At 42.9% G+C, this 23,283-nt stretch overlaps 2 protein-coding genes across 51 annotated transcripts in view; one reads left to right on the forward strand and one right to left on the reverse strand.

Annotated features, from left to right (window-relative positions):
- LOC114851386 (5,6-dihydroxyindole-2-carboxylic acid oxidase-like) overlaps positions 1-23,283 on the reverse strand; it is a 323,305-nt gene that overhangs the window by 281,110 nt on the left and 18,912 nt on the right. For both annotated transcript variants that reach the window (XM_029143235.3, XM_029143236.3), the window contains exon 2: positions 3,032-3,093. The gene's annotated coding sequence lies outside the window, so the exon portion shown is untranslated. The remainder of the gene's footprint in view (positions 1-3,031; positions 3,094-23,283) is intronic.
- The window catches only part of LOC114851385 (receptor-type tyrosine-protein phosphatase delta-like), a 269,652-nt gene that overhangs the window by 217,617 nt on the left and 28,752 nt on the right, over positions 1-23,283 (forward strand). For 25 of the 49 annotated variants that reach the window (XM_029143182.3, XM_029143203.3, XM_029143194.3 and 22 more), the window contains 9 exons: positions 11,809-11,997; positions 13,062-13,070; positions 13,788-13,805; positions 15,740-15,850; positions 16,780-16,791; positions 19,449-19,718; positions 21,169-21,750; positions 22,184-22,329; positions 22,616-22,760. In XM_029143182.3, coding sequence (XP_028999015.1) covers positions 11,809-11,997; positions 13,062-13,070; positions 13,788-13,805; positions 15,740-15,850; positions 16,780-16,791; positions 19,449-19,718; positions 21,169-21,750; positions 22,184-22,329; positions 22,616-22,760 — 1,482 coding nt within the window. The remainder of the gene's footprint in view (positions 1-11,808; positions 11,998-13,061; positions 13,071-13,787; positions 13,806-15,739; positions 15,851-16,779; positions 16,792-19,448; positions 19,719-21,168; positions 21,751-22,183; positions 22,330-22,615; positions 22,761-23,283) is intronic. The other 24 variants (XM_029143202.3, XM_029143204.3, XM_029143230.3 and 21 more) reach the window with 5 other exon arrangements.

Raw genomic sequence — 23,283 nt, forward strand, 5'->3', positions numbered from 1 at the left:
TCCCTGATGGGATTCAATCTCATTTGTGAATGTGCCTCTGGAAGATGTTTGCACAGACACATGGACCCCTGGTTAGAAAGGTTTACAAATTCAGCCCCGAACCCACACCAGCACGCAGCTCAGACGACTCCTGGGGTCTAGCCCCTCTGCCTGCAGTAGCTCCAGCAGAATGATGTGTGCTTTTGAGTGCTGCAGTTCATGATTCAGGCATGATTAAGGATTTATATTGGATCCTCATACTTCCATTACGCTGTCAACAGTCATTTCCTGTGACCCACACAAAAGCGTGCAAACTTATGCAGCTGTGCACAACTTGACAGTGGGAGCGGAAAATGGGAAGCCGCTCTTCTGTGACGGAAAAACAGAATGCATCATTTCCATTTGTATGGAATGGTGCAGCGCACGGTCAAAGCCATGTCGCCGAGAGGGATCTCTCGCATACAATAAAACCCTGCGACCTGATCAGTGATTATTCAGACAATGCAAGCACTCCATTCTTTATCATTGTTACGAAGGAAATGGTTTCCACAAACAGACACCAGAAGCTATTTATTTATATTCTAACCCGACTTACAACTGATATCTGTAAGATGCTGGTCGTAGATCAGTCATTTGTGTAGCGCTGGCTGCACACGGCGAAATCCGGCAGGAGCGACTGATGATCAATCATTTAAAATGGACTCGTAATGCTTATTGCCAGTCGATGTTTAGCATCTGTGCTTCCCTGCACCGTTTTCTCACTGTGTAACGCTTTCCTTCTAACAAGCACAGGGTGAGAAATGAGCTAAAGCTGGTGTGCATGCTCAAATTGCATAGGAAATTGCACGGGATAAAAGCTGCGTCAGCTGTCCTGGACTGTCGGAGCAGGGGATGCAGCCGGGATGGAGCTAGTGACCATTTGCTTGTGATCATTGGCTCGCATAAAAGAGAGAGAATACGGCGCAGCAGCAGTAGGAGCCACCGCACAACCCTCTGGTTTAGTAGCAGGCGCTCTGTGGATGGCAGGACCTGGGCTGCCACATGGAACGCTCAAATCTGCTGGAAATATGATTTCCTGCTTTTCCTGCTCCATGTGGCGCCGTGGAAACCTGCTGACTAACTGCAGGAGTTTGCCTCAGTTCATAAATATCAAATAGCTTTTAACAGCACTTTCAGATTTGAAGGAACTGCATAATCAAAGTTGTTGGGCCATTATGAAGGCTAATTGAAACAGATTCATCTTCTCACAGTCTCAGTCACAGTTACGGGTGGCGCTGCACGTGAGACTTTCATGTGCTCTGAAACAGACACTTTTCGTTCCTCCATCACCTTGGCATCCCAGCTCAAGCGCAACCAACTTTGCAGGCTATCAATTATCTTCAGATCCATTAGATGTTTTATAAAATATCCATAGGCAGAGTTATTGCCTGGAATTTGGCCAATAGTCACTTTATTCTACTCGCCCCTCAATCCTCAACTTCTTTCTCTCATACGTCACAAAAATGGAGCGGCTCGTGACAAGTTATTCATTATTGTAATTAAAGAGATGGAATTGACTGTCCCACAGAAATTGATTCCTTCACAGAAAAAAAAAGCTACAGATAAATAAATCAAGCCCTCACCCACTTGGTTAATCGCGGGAGCCAATCAGTATCTGTGTAGCATGCAGGGTGATTTAAGACAAAGCTGCAGCCAGCAAGACAGATGTTAGACTTCACAGTCTGCCTGGTGTGGAAAGAAGTATTTATTTTAATCTGCCGGAGCTACACTTGGATCACTCTGAACATGATAGATACCTCCGCACATGCAGAATATCTGTGTTTGCTTTAATAAAAGTAAACACAGCCTAAATTAATAGTTATTGATTCAGGCAAACGAGGTGGATGTTTCTCCTCTCGTCTCCTCGTGGCCTCAGATGCCGCCGCTCTCCACCGTGAACTCAGCAGCGCCAGTGGACAAGATGCGCCGGAGCTTAAAAATGCTAATCATTTTTTCACATAAAAGTCGACTTTTCACTTTGCGTACTCACATTTCCTACTCACGTTCCATTATATACTATACGAGTCTGTAGTGAGGAGTTCTCTCTCCGCTCGCTTGCTGGGATTCACACCCAAGGTCATACAACAAGCGCGAGTGTGATCCAGGTAGTGGAGGGGTGCTAATGTTAGTAGCTTTGATCTTAGCTGCACTCAAGTCATTTTCTAGCAGATTAATTGGGTACTGCAGGGTCATCCCTAATGCATTTAATGATCTTCAGAAAACTTTTTAGACTGGGTAAGGCTGCTCCTTAATTACAACCAAACAACTTTGGGCTGAGAAATAAAGTCATGTGGTAAGAATTGATTTTTTGGCTGTAATTAGTTGTCTATACAGTACATTATTACAACCAGTGCAGCAATGATGAGTGCAGTGACTAATTGGTTATTTTGTGTGTGCGTGAGGAGAAGAGGGAGCGGAACCTTTGAGCAGAACCTGGAAACATGACTTCAATGCAGTCATTTTCATTCTAAAAAATAATACTCCCAGTCACTTTTAGGGCCATCGTCCGCCTGCTAAGAGCCTGGTATGACCCATTTCCTTCAGGGCTCTTTGAGAGCCACGAGGTCCTCTCCGCAGGATGTTAGCGAGCATGAATAATCTCCGTGCTCAGCTCTGCTGTAGCAAGCTTTCAACTACGTACATTATTAAAAGGGCTGGTGCCAGGTTTGCCTTTCTCTGAAAGAAGTGAACTGGTGTCAAGTCGGTTTCCTCACATTCATATTGCACGTCTCCCTGAGTACTCGTCTCGGTCTGATGATACCATGTTCAAATGTGCTCTGAGCCATGACCCATAGAGACATCTGGTGCCGCCACGCACAGGAGTTATTAAAGTTCACAGGATGTAGTGGGTGCATTCTGCCTAAGTCATACAGGTTTCCTAACAAAAACACGACAAGTGATAAAAAACTGACCAAACCGCTTCTAAATTTGTATTACACGAAGGTTAATGAAGCAGCCGGGCATCTTACGGTTTCGCCTTCTGTCTAGGTTCCTACCAGGCAGGAAGACTCACCTGCTCGCTGCTACTCTCTTCAGGCCCTGCTGAGTCCAGGTCCTGATCTTGGCTTTTTTCAGCTGCAAAGACAAAACAAATCAACAATTGTCAATAGTTCTGCTGCTCTACATGCACTCTGGTACATGAATATAGACTGCGCATCTTTACATTTTAATGCATTAATCACAAACACTGAGGTCATCACTGGTGGGTGGCAGCACAATATACAAAGAATAATCCTAAACAGAAGAAGACAACAGCTGTGTGCTGGTATTGAAGTAACAAAGGCGTCTGTGAGAATGGAGGCGTCTCTAAGGAGAAGGTGGCACGCAGTTCCACATATATTTCCTTTTTATTTTTGAATGCTTAATGCACTCAAGAGGAGCAAAAGAGAGTTAATGGATGGTTAGGAAAAGCTTAAGAAAAAGGAAGAGGCGGAATCCTAAGGAGAGAACAGACGACATCCATTTTAGCTTTGTGTTTGGCAAATAGCTCAGAGCTTCGTCAAAGAGTCGTCCTCCTTTGAATCTTACTAATAATAACAGAAGAAATGCTGATGGCAGATAAGATGACAAGAGCAGGTGCTTTTTTCCTGCTCTCCCCACCTCCAAATAAACGGAACACTGTTTTTAAGTAAATAAAAGCACTGCTCAAGGTAACAACCAGCAAATGGAATATGCAAAGCGACGAGGGTGTGCGAGTGAGGGACAGGAGGGGGGGGGGGGCAGACAAAGGCGGGTCGGGAGAGGGGTTTTTAACATCAGGTGTTGTTTAAAGTCTTTGAGCGGTGACTGGATGGAGGCAGATGAAATGAGGGAGTCAGGTGAACGTAAAAGCCAATGACACTGTGCAGAGGAGGAAAAAAAGAAAAGCGCATGATTGTGGGTTGAGGAGATCTTAAAATCCCTTTTGCCTTCTCCACCTTCCCCCCAGGTGATCTTTACTCATAACAGTACATCTGGCTGAGCAGAAGTGCAGTCGGTAAAGGATGGAGGGAGGGCATCTGAGCGTAAATGGAGCTTTGTGCCTGGCTTCCTGCCTGCCTTGCTGCCTGCCCAGTCAGGCCTGTAGAGAAAGGCCCTCTCCGCCCTTCCTGCTTCATCTCTCCTTTTCATCTCCCTTTTAACCCATCCATTTTAGCACTACCCCTGAGGGGCATCCGACACGAACGCGCGCCCTGTTTTCCTTCTCTTCCTCCCACTCCCTTCACTTCTGTTGTAAATGGAGGAATATCACAGCTAATCCGTCATGTTTATGAATGACACGGCGCCTTGGGAGAGTTGGGGCGCCGTGCCAGAAGTGCTGTACATCTCTGTTGCATCCCTCTGCTTGGCTGATCCAATCTTCCCGTGCCAGTGATGGCTATGAACCTGGCGATGGGGGCGCCTGGCAGGTTGGGGGAGCGTGGGGAGGGGTCATTCAAGTCAGAACTCTGTAGACACTTATGACGTGGATCCACTTCTATCGCCTTTCAGAGCAGCGATGTAGGCAACAAGGCCAAAATCAGGACCGCTACCAACACGGTATGCTCACTTCACGACGGCAGGAGTGCATGTAGCCTTTCATGCTGAGATGCATCATCGTTCATCATGCATCATTTTTACTGACACACGTCTCTGAACGAATGTAGAGACTAACGAAACTACCAACAAATGTTGGATTACACAAGCGCCGAGTTTGCAACTTCGTCCCCAATGTCACTAGCCATAAAAATGTGCTGAGACTGTTCATCTGTGAAGGGTTTTCTGGGGGAGAAGAGGCCTGATGATTAATAGATTGACTTCACAATGGTTTCCTCATAATCTCAGGCATTAGGCGAGCATTTTTAATGACAAATAAGCAGCATTCAATTAATTATACAATCTCAAAGGGGATTTATGGGAGAAACAATCAGTGCAGGGCAAAGGGGGAGAGCGAGCTATTCTTCATCGAGACAGAGCGCTGAACTTTGGGTTGAGAGAGCTCTCTGCTCCTTCACCTTCCTACTCCCATACGTGTCTCCAGCGTTCATCATCTCAACAGTTTTAACGCACGCGCAGGATAGTATTTCTCATCTCTTTCCACTTTCGCGCCTTCAGGCGGTGATTGTAAAATAAAATTTAAGTGGATACTCGATGGCTCCTTGTTGTCTGTCCTGGGGTGTAGCAGTTTTGTTAGGAAAAAACTGCACTATCTCTTAGAGAGGTAAAACCAAAAACCACCTTTCCCTAAATGGAGCCAGCCTGGTTTTAGATCTACTTTCACCCAACCTGTGGCAGTTTAATCTCAACTCTACGGTTGTTATGGTAACCATGACGATGGCTGAGTGCCCAGGGCACTTGTACATCTGATTATAGAGGCAAGCAACCTATACGGCCATTGAGGATGGAGGACTTGCTAAGTGGCTTGTTACTCTTAAAGCTCTGTTACAGCCAGTATAAATGAGCTGTTTAAGCCAATTGTGGCACATTTAAAGCCGCTTCCATTAGCAATCGACTGATGAACTACACCAAAGCATATTGTCGCAGACCAGCAGATACAGTATTTGTTTCTACACTGATTCCTGTTGCACTGAAATATCTTTTTTTCAATGCACACTGTAAATGGCAGCACAAAGCCTCATAGCAAACATGAACTCTGTGGAACTCTTCCACTGCACACACACCAGGATTAGGTCTGACCTGGACCTGGACTGCAATGCAGTCACACCAGGATACTCAACATTTTCTCCCATCAGTCCATTCTCAGCCTTGGAACATAAATGAATGTGTTTGCGCCTCCATGTGTAGAAGCTCCCATCAATACTGATACATGCCATGTTTAAACTATGTGAGGGCTGAGTCAGAGTTCACTCACCTGTGAACCTTTTAAGAACAGTCGTCCACTACTACACACCACTGTGCGCTTTATTAACTGCAGGTGCTGAACATTTAGTTTTCCATTATTGGATTACTCCAGCAACATCTAACCAATGAAGGTGCCAGGAGGCTTATTTAGAAAATCTGGCTTAAAGGAAGCTCTAGAGGAAAACCTAATCTTATTTAGGCCGGACAACATAGGTGCCAAGCAACACTGGGATGTATCAATGAGATAAATGCAGGCCTCGGATTCTCCGAGGGCATTTAGAGAAAATGGAGACGTTTTAATTCATCTTGGCTGCTTTTTGCTTTTATACTCTGCATGTCTGACATGTTACCGCATGAATGAATATACACTACCTACGCCTGCCAGTCATGAATGATACCTCACACTTAATATTAAAAGGTATTACTTTCAGTTCAATTATAATTATCCTTATAATTCCACCCCAAGGTTCTGCTTAGACATTTTTTATACTGCTATTAATGTCCAGGCTTGTGTACATTATTTATCAAAGGCTTAGGTCCAGGCTTAGGTTTGTGTAACTATTAAGTGAAGAGCAGAAAAAGGTTAATGAACATTTTCATTAGACCAAAATAATTCAATTAACATAAAGAATAATAATGAAATACTAACTGGACTATAATAAATATTATAAGGCTCCAGTCACATGGCCGAACGTGGGGCCAGGACCCACCTGCAGAGGTTTACGGACAGAATGATGGATGGAGTGTTGAGTACAGCAACTCGGAGTCCAAGTCTGAGCTAGTTTAACCAAGCTGCAGGTACCTGATAAAGCAAAGTGTGGGCTCTGACTTAAAACCTGTCAATCACAAGATACGAGATTGTAAAAGTACAGTTTGCTGGGTTTTTTTTACTACAGTGTAAAATGTACTGTAAGTAGAGCAACAAAATCAACAACAACGTGGGTGGAAGTGGGGGAGAGCGAGAAAGAGGAAAAAGAGAACAGATGCCGTCACAGAATTGGCACAAAATGGAGTTGCTGCCTGCCTTTGTTAATCAAGAGCTCTTACGTTTGGTTGAGTAATTTTGTTTGTGTGAAAACAAAAGCATAATTAACAGTTCTCTCTCCCATGCCAAAGGGAAAAAATGATTGAATACATCGGTTGAACATTTTGTTGAAGAGGATTGAGGTCGTCCATGAACGCATGTACAGCGCTAGCATCTTCCTTTCTTGACAACTGTAAACAAACTCTACTGGACAGTGTTCCTGGATTAATGCGCTTCGCTCTCAGCCTCATTTCGGAAGAACACAGGCACAAACAATCAGTTCAGGCAAATATTGATTCACACTTGAGTCTATGTACGTAAATGGTTTTATTTTTCACATTAAACTGAACTCATGGAACAATTTTCCCTATTTTTTACCTTTTAACATTCAAACGTTGCTCAATTTAGGCCACCTAACGCATTAACGCAGCATGAAACAAGACAATTCCAAACTGTGTCCCTTTGAGAAGTGAGAGCCTGTATGATTAACATGATTAGAATCCAAACTCCTCTTTCTCACTTCTTTGTGGCGCTTTAATCAGTGTCCCTCAACTTCAAATGATATGCTGTGATGTAGTGGGGAAAATGGCTTTGGCTGCTGACAAAAACAAGCACCGCTGTCACACTGCATGCTTCCTTTCCTCTATGCGTGTGTGTTGCTTCAAACCTCTCTGGGGAGGGGTAGCAAGCATCCGGGTGATTGGCAAAACTCGTCCCCCAAATTCCCACACTTCCATAATCCTGCATCCGCGGCTCAAGTTGTGGTTCCTTAACACGCTCCTGTCTCTACCAGCGAGTGACCTGTGACAGCCTCTTTGAGCTGATTGTATCCACTCAAAAACGGCCAACAAATAGATCTTATTATGGCCACCGGGGATTTTCCCTGACGAATAACCTCAACTGTGGGGTGAAAAGCGTTGTTCCGCATAGAGGGGGAAAAAAAAAAAAAAAAAAGAGGGTCGGACCAAATCCAATGCTTGTGCAGCAACCACGGAACTAAAGCCAGAATGTGACCGGAAAGCTTTATGCTTTTATGGCTTTACTTGGCAAGTCCAGTGCAACAAAGGCTTATTTTATTCTAGAATTCTTTGGACCCTTTTGAGTATTTATAAAGCCACACGTGATTTTGGACACTTCCTGACCATTGTGTTAATTTACGTTCCAGTGATTAATGGTGTTGTTATAATGACTCCACAGCCTAACACAAAACGTCAAACCTACTCTGGTTGAAACTGTAAAGCTGTTAGCAGGACTACGCACAACACGGATGAATATCAATACCTGGCAACACAAACGCGCTGCAAATAGCTGTGTTAAAAGCCTGTTACACCAAACACAGAGTAGCAACTAAGGCACGTTTCCCACGATCAGACAAACCATCAATGTAGATCTGAGGAGCCGGTTGAGGACACTGGAGCTGGGTCTCCGTTTTACTGAGACTCCCACAAAGTAGACGTAGCTGGATCAGGCCTGGGATGCCTCGTGCACGTCACCCGGTGCCACTCCGGCTGAGCAAACATGTAAACAATGAGTGATCACAGCTGAATGGCACCGTTATCTGTTGAGACTCTATTACAGGTAGGCTCATTTAATTAGAGCCTAAACAAGGAGGACATTAGTTGAGTTTGTCACTCCAGTCAACACAGGGGTTTACTCAGAGCACTGGGTGTTCCCGTAGACGTACGCTGGCAGTGAATGCACCGTGGTGACCAACTGTGCCGAGCGCAGGCTGCATCCAAGCAGCATTTTAGAAAGTGAAATGGCCGCCGTTGTTAGACACGGCCACTGCTTTTTCACCCGTGCTGCTGTTTTGTTTGATGATCAATAGATATAATCTGCTAATGGGCTGAGTTTCTGTCCAGCAGCCTTATGTCTTCTGTAAAAATCTGCTCACCGAGGTGCTTTTTGAGCCAATGTCCTTTTTTATACTCCTCCTATACTTGGCACAACACACTCATATGGCCTGATAGCCTGGCGGTGGCTAATGTGTGCAAATTGTCATTGGGAGTCTTTTTATATCAAGCACCAGTGCTCAGCAGTTCTCCAAAAGGTGACTTCAGCATTTCTCTCCCTTCCATCTCATTTACTGTGTAGGTCCATTGTTGAATATACAGTATGGGTCTGTAAAGCAGCAACGCCCTTGTCTTAGGCTGTCCTTGAGATTGCAGTTCTCAGCAATGTAAAATCAGGAAGTAGGGGAAGCCGGTAAAGCACTTTGACTTTCATCCATGGTAGAGGGTAGTTTGGCGCCGCGTGTTCAAACTGTATGTGAAGCCCAAGACAGATGTACGACAAACACATGCATCTTGATGCTCAGTTTAAATGAAGTCGCCTGATTTTAGCAAAACTAGTTGGAACAATGGTTGAACATCAAAAAAACCTGCTGTTGCTTCAGCCTTGACTGAATAATTATTCAGTTCCAACCTAGCGTAGTTTGTCAGAAGCCCACACAACTTCAGAAATGTGCCACGAACATGTCATCATTTCAATGGTATTGTGGTTATGATGTCATTCTGGTCGCCTGGCTTTGTAAAGAAATGCTACAGCAGCTTAGATGACATGAGTTTTTAATCACACCACAAGGCAGCTAATGCGTTCAATGACTCCCCCTTTATTTATTATCACAATGCTAATTCACTTTGTGAAATAAATGAGGGAATTGCTGACAAGCTGCACATATCAAAGTCCATGTGTTTATTATTCTTTCTTCTTGGCGGGAGACGTTTTGAATACCTCATGGTTGATCTCACTTTGACTTTCGGGCCACTCTACATGAGCACCAGTCCACAAAGCAGCTGTAAATTACATTTCTGGGCAAAAGCAAAAGGAGATTCAAAAGGCCAGAAACCTTTGTGTAACACTTCATTAATTTGAAATGTTCTGCCTGGAGTCGTATCAGTTCCAGACACTGGCATTACAGAAACGTAACACAGATTCTATAGGAGGGAGAGGATGGGCTGAGGGGGGTTGGATTCTGTGACTGCTTTCAGTGGCTCATACAGCAGTTATGGTAAATCAGACATAAATAATGTGGTTTACTTGCCATTATTTTGAAAAGCCATCATGTTAACCTATGCTACACCAGTGGCAATTCAAAACAAATGCTGTCCCACAACCTCTCGTTTTCTCCTCAGAGCCGAGCATCCAGTGACATCACGTAGTGCAGCGTGAAACAATCCTGACTTCTCAAACGACAGCTAAATTATCATCTCGTGAGCACTTTGTTTTACAATACACTGCAATTTCACAGAACTTGCAATTTGACAGGAGTTGCTTTTTAGTTCGCATGGATTGTCACATCCAATTACAATATTCAACACGCACCCATGCTCCGAGGCTCGCTGCTGGCTATTGTGTTTGATCAGGTATACTTTTGACTTACTGTAGAATCGACTAATTGTCTGTTCGACCTTGAACAGTCGAAGGGAGCCTGGACAGGAGCTACCTTGTACAATTAATTCCTTCCCCGCCTCCTTGTCTGTCTCCATGTGAACGGGGAGCTTTGGAAGTGCAGTTTCTCACATTAGACCGTGCCGTCACTCCTTGATAGCTCTTAACGGGACGCGTTTATAAATGATAAGTTCTTATAACCCTCTTCTTCTCCTTTTACTGTTCATCGCGTATGGGCTTTAAATCCATGAAGTGAACTTTGTGACACATGGTGCGACATACAGACATGTAGGAGCCTTTTTAAATGTCACCCCAGATTTAAATTGGTTACCGTCAATGTGAAAATACAATTTTAATTTATGGGGACCGTGAGCAGCTGATTACATTTGTGAGCTGAACAAGGACAAGATATGCACAAACTAACAAGACTGTCCCGTAACAAGAGGAAAGACTGAGCACCTGTCATAACAAGAACAAGGAGGGCGTACAGTATATACTATGCTGTAGCTCAGGTGAAGGGCTGTGATCAGCCATGAAAGAAGACATGGGAATACTCTGCAAAACCCTAAGAAGATGCAGCTGCATGAGCTGTTACACTTTCAGTTCAGGCAGGGACACAGAGTCACATTAAAAAGTTTTGCAGTTGAGTCTGAAGTCTCTTATTTGTAATACAGTCAATTTGTGAGAAGCTTTATCCATCGAGGTGGCTTCTTGTGCCAGATACCCAAAAGCATTGTTGGAAGGCGGCCATGATTGCCGTTTGGCTGTGCGCGCGCTACAGCAACTCAAAGCTGTTTGCAGACTGATGTCGCCTCATGAAAATTTAATGTCGAAAGAGCTTCCAAAAAGGTGCCGTTTACAAGAGAAACGAAAAACACTAATTAGCCGTATCGCAACTCCGAGGTGCACATGAACCTCATTGGCATTGGGGATAAGCAGGTCCTGTTTGCAGATTAACACCTAGCTAGCGTTGGGGGGGGGGCAGACATTTTGCATATGGGGATGCATCACTCCACTCAGGCCATCGCTCAAGCTCTTCTGAGCCGAGTCAAGACAAGGCTGCTCTGGGCTTCATCTGTGATGCGCTAAAAAAGCGTCTGGAGCAAGAGTTCAGTGCGCGCTGTTGTCTCTTAGTGAGGTTTAGAAGCTTGATATACAGTAAGAAAAACAATCATCTTTGCCTCTACCAAATTAAATGCTAAGTCTTAGCCAAGACAATTAGCTAATGGCCGCAGTAAACTAATAACTGTCTCACCTGCACATTAAATGTTTCTAATCACTTGGAGAGGCCTAAAAACCCTCCTCTGTGGAGTCTTTTGTCCATTTATGCTTTTTGTTAATTTCATGTCTTTGTGTACACAGGGAAAACATCTGCTGAATGTGAATGGGTTTTGAATGGTGCTGCATTAACCTGTGCCAGTGCTGCGAGAACACACTGCTCCCACACACGTGTCTCCACAGTGTTGTAGAACATCCACTGCCTCTCCTCCTCGCTAGCGGCTCAGGAGGACCCCTGACTTGCAGAGCCTTCTCCAACGTCTCTCGTCTGTTTCCAGAGGACCAGCTGCCCCCTGGGTTCCCCACCATAGACATGGGCCCACAGCTGAAAGTGGTGGAGCGAACGCGCACCGCCACCATGCTCTGTGCCGCCAGTGGGAACCCCGACCCAGACATCTCGTGGTTCAAAGACTTCCTCCCCGTCAACACCACCAACAACAATGGGCGCATTAAGCAGCTCAGATCAGGTAGGTTTCCTCTGCTGAAAACCACATTACAAAGCGAGGAGTCTTCTTTCTGATCTGCTCCCCCTGATGTCTCCTCTGTTCTTTCATCCTCTTCTTCCTCCCATAATTTAACTTCTCATTCGGCTTTTAATTTTGTAGGTAATGGCATTGTTTCTACTACTTCCTGTCCTCTACTCTGTGTGCGCCCCGGTGTGTGTCGTCCATATGTGCGTTTCCCTTTGTCTTCCAGTGTTGTCATGGGCTCCCCTATCTGTTTGCTGGCTTCTGCCCCAACTCCTGCCATCATTGCTCACTGCTGTGACTTTTTACAGTGACTTCTTTTGCTCTTTTGTGTTGATTTCCTTTTCCACTGCATTGGTGCAGTATTTTTGGATCCATTCTCCTCATTCCTTCGTTTTATTTAACAATTAATATTCAGCATTCAGCTTCATTCAGAATCTGCAAAGGAGTGCATACGATTTCAAATTAGGGGAACGTCTAGAAAGGCAAATTAATGGTAATTTTTTGTGCATCTGTTTCGTTTTTAAAGAAAGGTCCTTAAACCTCTTTGAATAAACATTTGTTCTGTATAAGGAGCCTTTTCACGTCTAATTCTGGAGACTAAACAGCCGCAGTAGTGCGTAAAACAAAGCTTTCCCCTCACCCCTTGATTCTTTGAATTTACAGCCCCTGCTTTAATGTCTGTTTTTATTTGCGTGACATGCCCTAATATACCTGCTCACCTGAACACGTCTGATTTTAATCTCTCAACACAGATATGATTCTAGCTTTTAAAGGTGCTACTTAAACCATAGCAGGCACAGCCTCCTTGTAAAAGTCTTCTATGTTTGACCACCTGTCTTCACAGACTTCACAGCTGTCCTTTGTTAAACCGTCTTGTTAACCTACAGTAACTTCTTTGCTGACTTGTTTCCTACTTAACTGTGTAGAAGTAACGCTTATTTCTAATGTGCGACTTGATTCACGTAGAGTTGATAAAGAAAACGTTGTTAACTAAACTTCCATAAAGAATATAATCCTATTCTTATGCTGTCTTTCTTCTCTCTATATTTTTAAATCTACAGAATCCTTTGGTAAGTGCTTAGCTCTAAAGCACACATCACTTTTTTCCCACTAATTTCCATGTTTCCAACAACTATTAAAATGCATGGCATGCATTTTACTAACAGTTAGCTTAGTTGCAGGGCTACTGCTAGAGGCACACACTCTCCCCCCTCACCCCAGTGTCCAGGTGTCCTAACACTGCCACATACTGATGATGTCACTTAGTTACAGATTATATAACCACAGAACACTGGCTTTACTATCGTCATATACTGACCTGGGTAATGACCCGTCCTCACATGTCTGTTACCCACTCACTCACCTATGTTACCTAATCACAGTAGGTACAATATGGGCATTTCAAGAATTTCAGGGAGGTGTCCAGCTCAGGTTAAACGAAAGGATCTTAATGGGGTTTCTTTTCCAAATATGTCTCATATACAAAGTCCTCAAAGTTTTTCCCCTTCAGTAGATGATCTTCAGAAGCCACTGCCACTTCCAAAATGGCACCTGTACAAGTTCTTCTCTCTGACCTATGATTTTTCTATGATGAATCCTGTCTTTCTTTGCCAGTAGAATACAGAAAAGTCTTATTCTCTTCTCTGTCCTTTCTCTTTCCTCTAGTACCTTTATTTACGTACCCTGTTAAATCTAATTTGATTCTTCTTCCAAAGCCCCCAGCCTCTATCTCCTCGTACTAATGCTTCTTCTTTCTAATCTTATTTGCATTCATATTATCCACCCAGGTGGTACACCAATAAGAGGTAAGAGTGCTGAACTGATGTTCACAGAATGAAAATAATACAAATTCATTCTTGCTGTCAAGCCATCCATTCACTCAAATCACCTCCATTTTTGTCCTGTTTACCAAGACCAAATCCCATTACGTACATACAGACCTTCCTTCTTATTTGTCCTGTTTCGTTGACTAAATTTGTATTCCATTGTTTTGTCTATGCTTTATTTACTCCTTTGTATTCTGGTTTCAAGAGCCTGTTTAGCTCAGTTGTGATATGCTTGCCCTGGCTCAAATAAGCATATCCAATGACAATTATTTTTTCAAACTATATTTTTCCGTTCATTTTTGTTTTCTTTTTGGCCATAGCGAATCATGTGTCCTTCTTTTTGTCCAACTAAAACAACCAAGCATTTTTCCCCCTTAGCTGTTCTTGTTCAGCACTAAAAATATGCACAGATGCTGTGGAATCACGCAGGCATGCTGAAGACAACATTGCCTCTCCTCTGCTTTTTTCTCCCAAAGAATTCTTTCTATCTTTGCAAACTATTTTTTTCCATTTCTTCTATTTACTTTCCTCTCCTGTACCTCTACAAAAAAGCCCCAACAACCACTTTTTTGATAAAGTTTCTACGGTGCTTTTTTCTCTTTCACCTATTTTTCTTACTTTTCTTGGGTTTGGAGAATATTTTACTTTTTGACTTTTTTTCTTCAGGGTTTGGGGAGGCAAACAGTAGAGTCTGGCGAGGACCCGATTGGCTCATTTTTGCCTTGTGATATGGAGCTGGAGAGTTGTTGATGCATAAAGCCATTTTTCCCTGGGTCATGTGACACCACACTGCTGATCCCATTGGTGGATTTTTATGGGTGTCTTTTGTAGCTTTCACAAGCTAAAGCAGTGGTTGGTTGCCTTCTTGTCGGCTCAGGCTGCCATTTTGAATTTTGTCTTCTAATACAATTGCATTTTATTTTTCAGCTAAGGGTTGTCAGAAGGTTGTAAGTTGTGCCGACATACATTTCTTACTAAGATTTGCATGTCAAAACTTTTGTTACAGAAGATTATATGTTGGTTTTGCATTACATGATAATTTTTACACACGAGCAGCGTTTTTCAAGTTTTTTGTATGTGCTGCACTTTTTTGAAAGTAACTTCACATAGATGAAGTCCAAAATAATTCTGTTAGCGAATATTACACCTGATCTGTGATTGAATATGCTAAAATTCATACCTAAATTTCTTTCTTTCAATTGTCCTCCCTTGTTATGCTGCTTTCTTATACTGTAAACCTCTTTTGTTTGATCCATGTTTCCCTGAAGCAGTACCACTCATCCCCATATTGACCAGTCCAGTGACATGTTGTATACTGAAGGGCTTGCCCCTCTTCTTTAAAGTGAAATTATACATTTTTTGACATTGGCATAGGATGAGTGTATTACAGACCCTTCAGTCCTAGAAAGAATCAGACCTTTCCTCTAAAAGCAGTCTTGAACATCTAGATTCATAAATTACAGACAGTTTAGGTGTTTTAGATTTTTTTTCATTTTCCTTTTGAATTTGTTTGTGTGTGTTACTTTCTCTTTTTTCTGGTTACTTTAGACTTAAAAGAATAATATATTTGTATTGCAATGTCTTGCATGATTACCATTTTGCAGCTTTATCCCCACCTGTAGTAGAATTAACATTCACCTCAGGAGACAGTGATGTGATATATACTAGACATTACAATTAAAGGGTAATATAGGATTTTATCAATGCAGTTGATCTGATATTGTTTAATTACAACTTTCCTCAAACTGTCCAACTACTGAGGCTTGAAAGGACAAAGCAAAACTAGAAATGAAGGAGGCTGATGTTGGCCTCCTTAAGGTCAAACAACGTCTTTTCAATGTTGCTTGCCAACTTATTGCAGACATTGTTTTAACCCAACACACCCCACTGCCACGTTTGCTATTCCCAACCAGGAGCCCTCCAGATAGAGCAGAGCGAAGAGTCTGACCAGGGCAAATACGAATGTGTGGCCACCAACAACGATGGAACGCGCTACTCTGCTCCAGCTAATCTGTATGTCAGAGGTAGGAAACGCGTGTCAGCAGCACCGCTTTGTTTCTATCAAACATTACATTAACATTGCTTTTAAAATTCACGGCAACACCTCAAATTAGCCAATAAAGTCTGCAGGCTCCTAAACCTGTGAGGTTATTGTAAGTATGCATCGTTTATGATTCGATTCCGGCTTTTGTCTTCTTTTTTTGCACTTTACTTACCTGCACTGAACTGAACGTACAGTATCTACTCTGTTGTGTGTTTCTGGCCCTCTGTTAATTATCCTCTGCATAACACCAATGACTAGACTGCTTGCTGTGTTTATCTACTAATTGCCTTTCAAACCCGATTGTTGGAGGTGGCTGAGGGTGGGTGGTCCTCCTCCATCATTCCCAACTTCTACCCCAGATCCTGGACCTTATTTTCTTTCCTCCTTAATGATCAGGGCACCTGTAATCGTATTTACCTAAAACGAAATTTTATTGTTTCATTAGGAGGGTGTTTAAAATTAGCTGAGTGAAACACTACAATCAGAGCAACAGTATAGTTGCTGTGACTCACATATCTGGGTGCATATGTTTAGATGATTTTCATTTGCAATGAGCTATTTTTTTAATCTGGTCAAAGTGCATAAAGTGTACAAGTAGCAGCTAATTTGTATTTTTCTACATGTTTGAGTCCTATGTTAATAACAAATCACCACCCTGGTACACAGCAAAATACTTTATTGTAAACACTTTGATAAGTAAATCAGCTTTCTTCCTCAAAATGTGGCTTTGTAACGTGTGTGACAGAGAGGTACACGGGCTTCCTGCCCTTTAGAGACAGAGGGTCCTTTAGGTTTGTTTAAGTAGCATTTGAACACCTAAAACATGGCCTTTTTACTCTCTGTGTTTCCCTTGTTTTTCTCCTTCCCTTATTTCATTTTGTTCTGCATCAAATTCCCTACATTCCGCAGAGCTGCGAGAAGGTTGGTGCGTTTTTACTTTTTGAACACAACACAAAGTTAAGTTCATTTGTATGGCACAATAAAGCGTCTTAGAGACTTTTGAATCAAACAACACATTTCCATGCCATTTCCATTTTGTTATTTTTATTCTTCATGTATTCTTATTATTGCTATCACTCTTATCTTTATCACATGCTCAATGTCCATGTTCCCATTGAGAATGCCCCTAGTGTTTGTCAGAATGCTTGACTGTCCAACAGGTGGTGCATGTTTGCATCTTTGAGGTGGGGGTGGTAGGGATAATATTTGCATCTGTCTGAGAGTCTATTTGCATGGTCACGCGTTAATGCTTGAGTTAGTCATCCCCTTTCCTGAGCACTTACCCCGTCAGTGTCCCTGCTTGGTTTGTCTGATGGCTAATAACATAAAAACTTTTTTTTCTCTTAAGCAATAAAATAAAAGTAATGCGAGGCACCAGCAGAATCCGTGTCCTTTATTACTCTGGGCTCACAGCAGTAGCTGCTGCTCCACGTAGATGCAGTGCTGCTTCACACAGTCCCCATATTGCATTACTATATTCACACTTTCCTTGTGATAATTTTGCCAACTGAAGTTTCACCAAGGAAAAAAATATATTAAAGTGAAATCCATCCTTTGTTGTAATTGGCACTAAAGTCGCGCGGCCAGCTGCAAAAACAGCCGTGCCCTCAGAGATTACATCCTCTGACAGGGATGTTCCTGCGCAGGAAGTCATGAAAGAATGATGTATTTAGAGCATTATCCACAAGACTTGACAAATGTAATGATATTCAAATGAGCAGGATAATATTGTGTCTGTGGGGAGTGTGAGCCAATTGGATATTAATTAAATATTGAGTGAGAGAAACGTATTTAATAATGCAAGCCGTTCCCCTGGATTTCCTCTCTGGAGAGCTGCAGTCTGCTCAGCAGAATGGGCTTTGTGAATTAGAAGCAGGCGGCAGACGGAGCACGTCTGTGCTGCCGCCACGTATAGAAACTACCGGCACAAATAGATCGTTTAGACTCACAGGAATCTTTACATTAGGGTCAATCACTGACCATTAAATACAAGCGTTTAGATGCTTGTTTTGATTTCTTTCTAATCCAAATCGAGTAAAATGAGCATCAGTGCATCATGTTATATTCACTCACTGACTTATCAATACCTATTGTCCCCACAACCTGAACTCAAACATGCCAGTAAATCCTGAGTCCACGTGTTTAATCTTTACTTATTTTACTACTTATCCTACCTCTTAGCTCACCACTGCCTTGTTCCCTTAGTGTTTGTGCTCCTCGCATTTCCAGAGTTGTACTAATGTCAAAGTAACTGATTCACTGAAACTATCTTCCTCGTGACCCTAATACTACTTATTTCACCCCTCGGCTCCTCACCCGACACCTTTTTATACGATGGCCTTGCAGACTCACGTGTTGTTCTTGTATGCATGACGACTCCTGCTCCCCTCCAAAAGGCCTTGAAACCGTCCATGTGCATTATAAATATAAGTGTAGCGTTCCTTTGAAATTTGAGTATTTTTTGGAATGTATCCACTGGAGCTGTCAAATATGCTTTGAGATCCAAAGAACCTCACGTTTGTGACGAGCAGAGCATCAGCAAAACTTGTGAATCACGTTCTTTTCTACAGCTTCACATTCATAAATCAAAATTAATTTCATTGGCAAAAACTATCATCCATGTTTCCTCCAGACGTGTTAGCCTTTGAGCTTCCTCTCTTTGTATAGCTTTCCTATAATGACCTCTCTCAGCCTTATCTTAAACTCAACTAGAACATGAATGAATGTTCCAGATCTCAGGTAATTCCCAGGCATGGATCGATGTAGAATCTAAATATGGCACAGTGAGACACATTAACGCTTCACGAAGAAAGAATAATTGATCCTCAGGTATGAGCTAAGACCTTTCGCCAGTATAAAGAACGTCTCCTCTGAGCTGTCAGCCAGTGGTCTAAAAGGTGACTTATCATTTTTATCTTTAGTACCCATATCTTCACCCCTGTTTACAATAGCACTCCTGTCACTGAAGCAGCCTTAACAGAAAAGTGGTACATTTTAAGGGCAACTCTGCCATCACTCCAAGTAGGAAAGCGTAACATTTGACAGCTCCAGTTTGTTTCTGTTGATGTCTTTTAGCCCGGGCCGACCGAGCCCGTGAAAACACCAGTCCTCTATGTTACATGTGCAACTTCTCAGGAGTAATATCTGTGTGTGTGATGTGAGAATGTGACGCAGCACATTACCTCACATCAGCTGGAAGTGAGCAGCCTAGAAGTTGTTTCTCTGCATACAACTGCGGAGCGCTGACAACTATCCAGCACTGTGTGCAATGCTGTATATCTGTACCGATGGTGATACCAGTATCTTGTGCATGGTGCTTGTGTTAGTGTTGAGCCATTCACCACTGGAATCTCCAAATCCTGGATCAGATGTGTTTAAATGTTTTCTTAGCCTTCATCAGTCACAGATATGTAAAAACAGGTTCTACTAATGGTTGTAGCACGAGAAATACAAATGTTAAATGTGTTCAGTGTGTTTTCTTTCGGAAACATTTGGCAAGAATGCAGAACGTTTCCTGTGTTGGTATTTGGTTGTTAAACGTCCTGCTCGTTCCTCACGCCATGTTTTGTGTTTTCCAGTACGACGGGTGCCGCCACGGTTCTCCATTCCACCTACAGACAATGAGATCATGCCAGGCGGTAGTGTCAATATCACGTGTGTGGCAGTGGGCTCTCCCATGCCATATGTCAAGTGGATGCTGGGTGCTGAAGACCTCACGCCGGAGGATGACATGCCCATTGGACGCAACGTCTTGGAGCTTACCGACGTCCGGCAGTCAGCCAACTACACTTGTGTGGCCATGTCCACCCTTGGGGTGATCGAGGCTGTGGCGCAGATAACAGTAAAAGGTTAGCGCTGCTTCATGTATAATTAAGAGCTGCATAGTTGAATTCTCTGCAATAGTTTAAATCATTCGAGCAAAGAATACTGCAACTACAAGTGCTTTATAAAATGGTGAACCAGAAGTCATCTGTGGAGGATTCCTTAAAGCTTTAGACAAGTCCTGCAACCAGCTTTAGCGTATTAGACGCCAGGTTGAGAACACAGTAAAGCGCTTATCTCAGTGCCTGAGATCAACCGTTTGTGTTACAGCAGCCAGAGGTAGGAGGGCGAGGGTGTGAGGAGGGTGAGAAACTAGCGAGTACGCTTTGGTGTCCTCTGTAGGCACGGTACTTATCTGAGTGTAATCATATCAACGCTGCAGTGTACCAGAAAGATCTCCCCGAGTGGTGTCACACAAGGGACAGGCTCACACAAACACAGCTTTATTTTTTCAAGACATAACAGAGATATTAGTCACAATATAACAATCTGGCAGCAAGCTCCCCCAGAAGCGTACTTAAGATGGCATATAAAGACAATTGCTTCGATATCTTTTGCCACGTGCCACGTTATTGGGAATTAAAGCAATAAATTCACCTGTTAAATTATTGAAGTGACAAATGTTGGGAAATGTTAGATGAATTGCAGTCATTCCCATCTGCTGTGCATAAGGTACACAACCCCTTAAATCTTTCAACTGTGAGTGTTTTTATTTTACTAAAACCATGGTAACAAAGAACTATCCACCCTGACAGACAGCAAACAGCATCAACATCACGTGAAAGAGACAGAAAGCAACATTCTGTGGCCACCATTAAATGGCTTTCAGAACTATTTTGGCAGCAAAGACGTGAAGCTGGTGTTTTCCTGTAGGACTTTACTCATCTCTCACATTGTTGGAGGGAACATTTGGCCCGTCTTCTTCCTATTGGTTTAGTTTATTCAAATCCATGGTATTCACATACACCCTTCTCTTAAGGGCACGTAAATTAGGCCAAATTACAATGTTGTTTGTTGTGATCATTGTTCTCCGTCGACTCCGTCAGTTCTGACCAGGCTTTAGCTGCTGGACTCACATTTTCCTCTGGTACAGAAAGGACTTCATCGCCAAAACAAGCCTCCCAACAAATCGTACTTATCTTCTAATTGTGCTGTCACAGGCTTTAACATTTCTCATGCTTACTAAAGCATGTGGAATCTTAGATGTGGCTCTTGGGTGTTTTCGTATTACTCTGAGCTTTGCACGGTCTGACATGTGGTGAACTTGTTGGACCACCATTGCTTATTTCATACCCTCTGGTCATTGTGCGAACACATACCAGTAAACCGTCAAAGCCTCTACAAACCAGATGATCAATTCATTGAGGGCTAATGGTTCATTAATTCAAGAACTAGGTGCTAGCTTTTGCATATTTCTGCATACCACAGTATAACTAATGCTTGTTGTGTGTTTTTATGTATCGCTTGTCATCTCAGCTTTACCCAAGGCCCCTGGAGTTCCTGTCGTGACAGAGCGCACAGCCACCAGCATTACACTGACTTGGGACTCTGGCAATCCCGAACCAGTGTCCTACTACATCATACAACACAAGTCCAAGTACTCAGACGACTCGTATAAGGAAATTGATGGTGTAGCCACTACTCGGTATAGTGTGGGTGGCCTCAGCCCGTACTCAGACTATGAGTTTCGAGTGGTGGCAGTAAACAACATTGGACGAGGGCCACCCAGCGAGAGTATTGAAGCCAAAACAGCTGAGCAGGCCCCCAGCACAGCGCCTAGGCAGGTCAGAGGTCACATGCTGAGCACCACCACAGCTGTCATCCACTGGGAGGAACCGGAGGAGGCCAACGGGCAGATCATGGGCTATAGAGTCTACTACACTACGGATTCTACCCAGCACGTCAACCTGTGGGACAAGCAGATTGTACGGGGAAATAACTTTGTCACCATCCAGGGCCTTATCCCCAATAAGACGTACTACATCAAGGTTCTAGCCTACACCTCAGTAGGCGATGGACCTCTTTCTCAAGATCTACAGATCATCGCTAAGACGGGAGGTGAGCTCGGCTTGAACCAAACAAAGTTAACGATTATAGGAAGTGGAGGAAGTGTCACAAACATTTTACAGCTTTCTTTTGTAGTCAGTGATCCTCATTAGTGGGTTATAGTTGTTAACCAGAGCTGCAAACAAAAATATCTTCAGGCTGTCAACAAATGTGTTAGTTGGCTTCAAGTGGGAAAAATATAATAGACACCAACTTAAAAAAAACAACAACAGCTTTGTTGTTGAGATGTTTTAAGCATGGAATATCTGTACTCTATCTATCTGTACTGTACTGTGTCTGTGTTACTAATTTGTCCAAAATGTCAGAAATACAATTTAGCTCATGTAGTGATAACTGAAACCACAAAGTGTAAGTCTGACTGTTATTATAATGAACTGCGAAAGATGTGGAGAGCTTTGAATTCTTCGCTTCATTCCAATTTCAGTTCCCTCCCAACCAACCGACTTCAAAGGCGAAGCCAAATCAGAAACAAGCATTTTGCTTTCCTGGATCGCTCCAGCACAGACCGGACAGGAAAATCAAATCACAGGATATGAACTCATGTACAGGAAGAGGGACGACAAAGACGAGGTAATTTATTGGAACAATCAGATGTTTAAATGTCTCTATTATCATGAAAAAACCCAGTAATGTGCAGTAATAAAACTACAAGTTAATAGTAAGACAGTATCCTTACTAATCATTAGTAGTGTGTTTTATTGTAATAAATTATATACAGTAAACAGCTTTAAGTCTAGGATATTTGTTTGTTATTACACTACAAGTAGATTCAGAACACAAAGAACGAGTCCTTTGAACATGAATAAGTGAGAACTACTGGCTCTGAAATATTGAGGAATATTTAACTGTTTTACAGAAGCATGTCAGCTTTGAGCCAACAACAACGTACCTACTGAAGGATTTGAAGCCCTTCACTACGTACACTTTCCGGCTTGCGGCTCGTAGTAAACATGGGGTTGGAGCCTACACCAATGAAATCTCCGCAGAAACGCCACAGACACGTAGGTCTTTTTCCTCATCTGACAGAATTTTCGGAAACTATTTGGAAAGGAATATATTTTCAAATGCATTCAACATTTTACTTGTGCTGCAAAATGCTTAAGCTGACAAGAATGTCAAGAAACTGCCGGAAAGGGATAAACAGAATGAGTCTTATTTTCAAAAGGGTTGATGCATTTGAAAATAGCCAAGATGCGAACGGTTGAGATGGTGAACTAGTGCTCTAAAGTCCACCTGACCATGCAGTGTCCACTCTGAAAAGGTTGCATGGACAACGAGCCCAGGCTTCCATGTGAAGTAAGGAGACAAGGTTGTGCCAGAGCAGTCTCGACTCAAATGAATAATGAAGCCTTGACTTATTTATACGTGAGCGGCCTTATCTGCATAAGACTACTGTTCTTATAAGTCAAAGGGGCATCGTTGGCCTTTAAAAAGCCTTGTCTCTCGACATCGCATGTTGGCCAAGGGTAAGATAATTGAACACTTTGAGACTAAGCTTTCTATGTAGCTACACTGCAGTGCATT

This window comes from Betta splendens, chromosome 2, assembly GCF_900634795.4.
Source record: "Betta splendens chromosome 2, fBetSpl5.4, whole genome shotgun sequence".
Taxonomy (NCBI): Eukaryota; Metazoa; Chordata; class Actinopteri; order Anabantiformes; family Osphronemidae; genus Betta; species Betta splendens.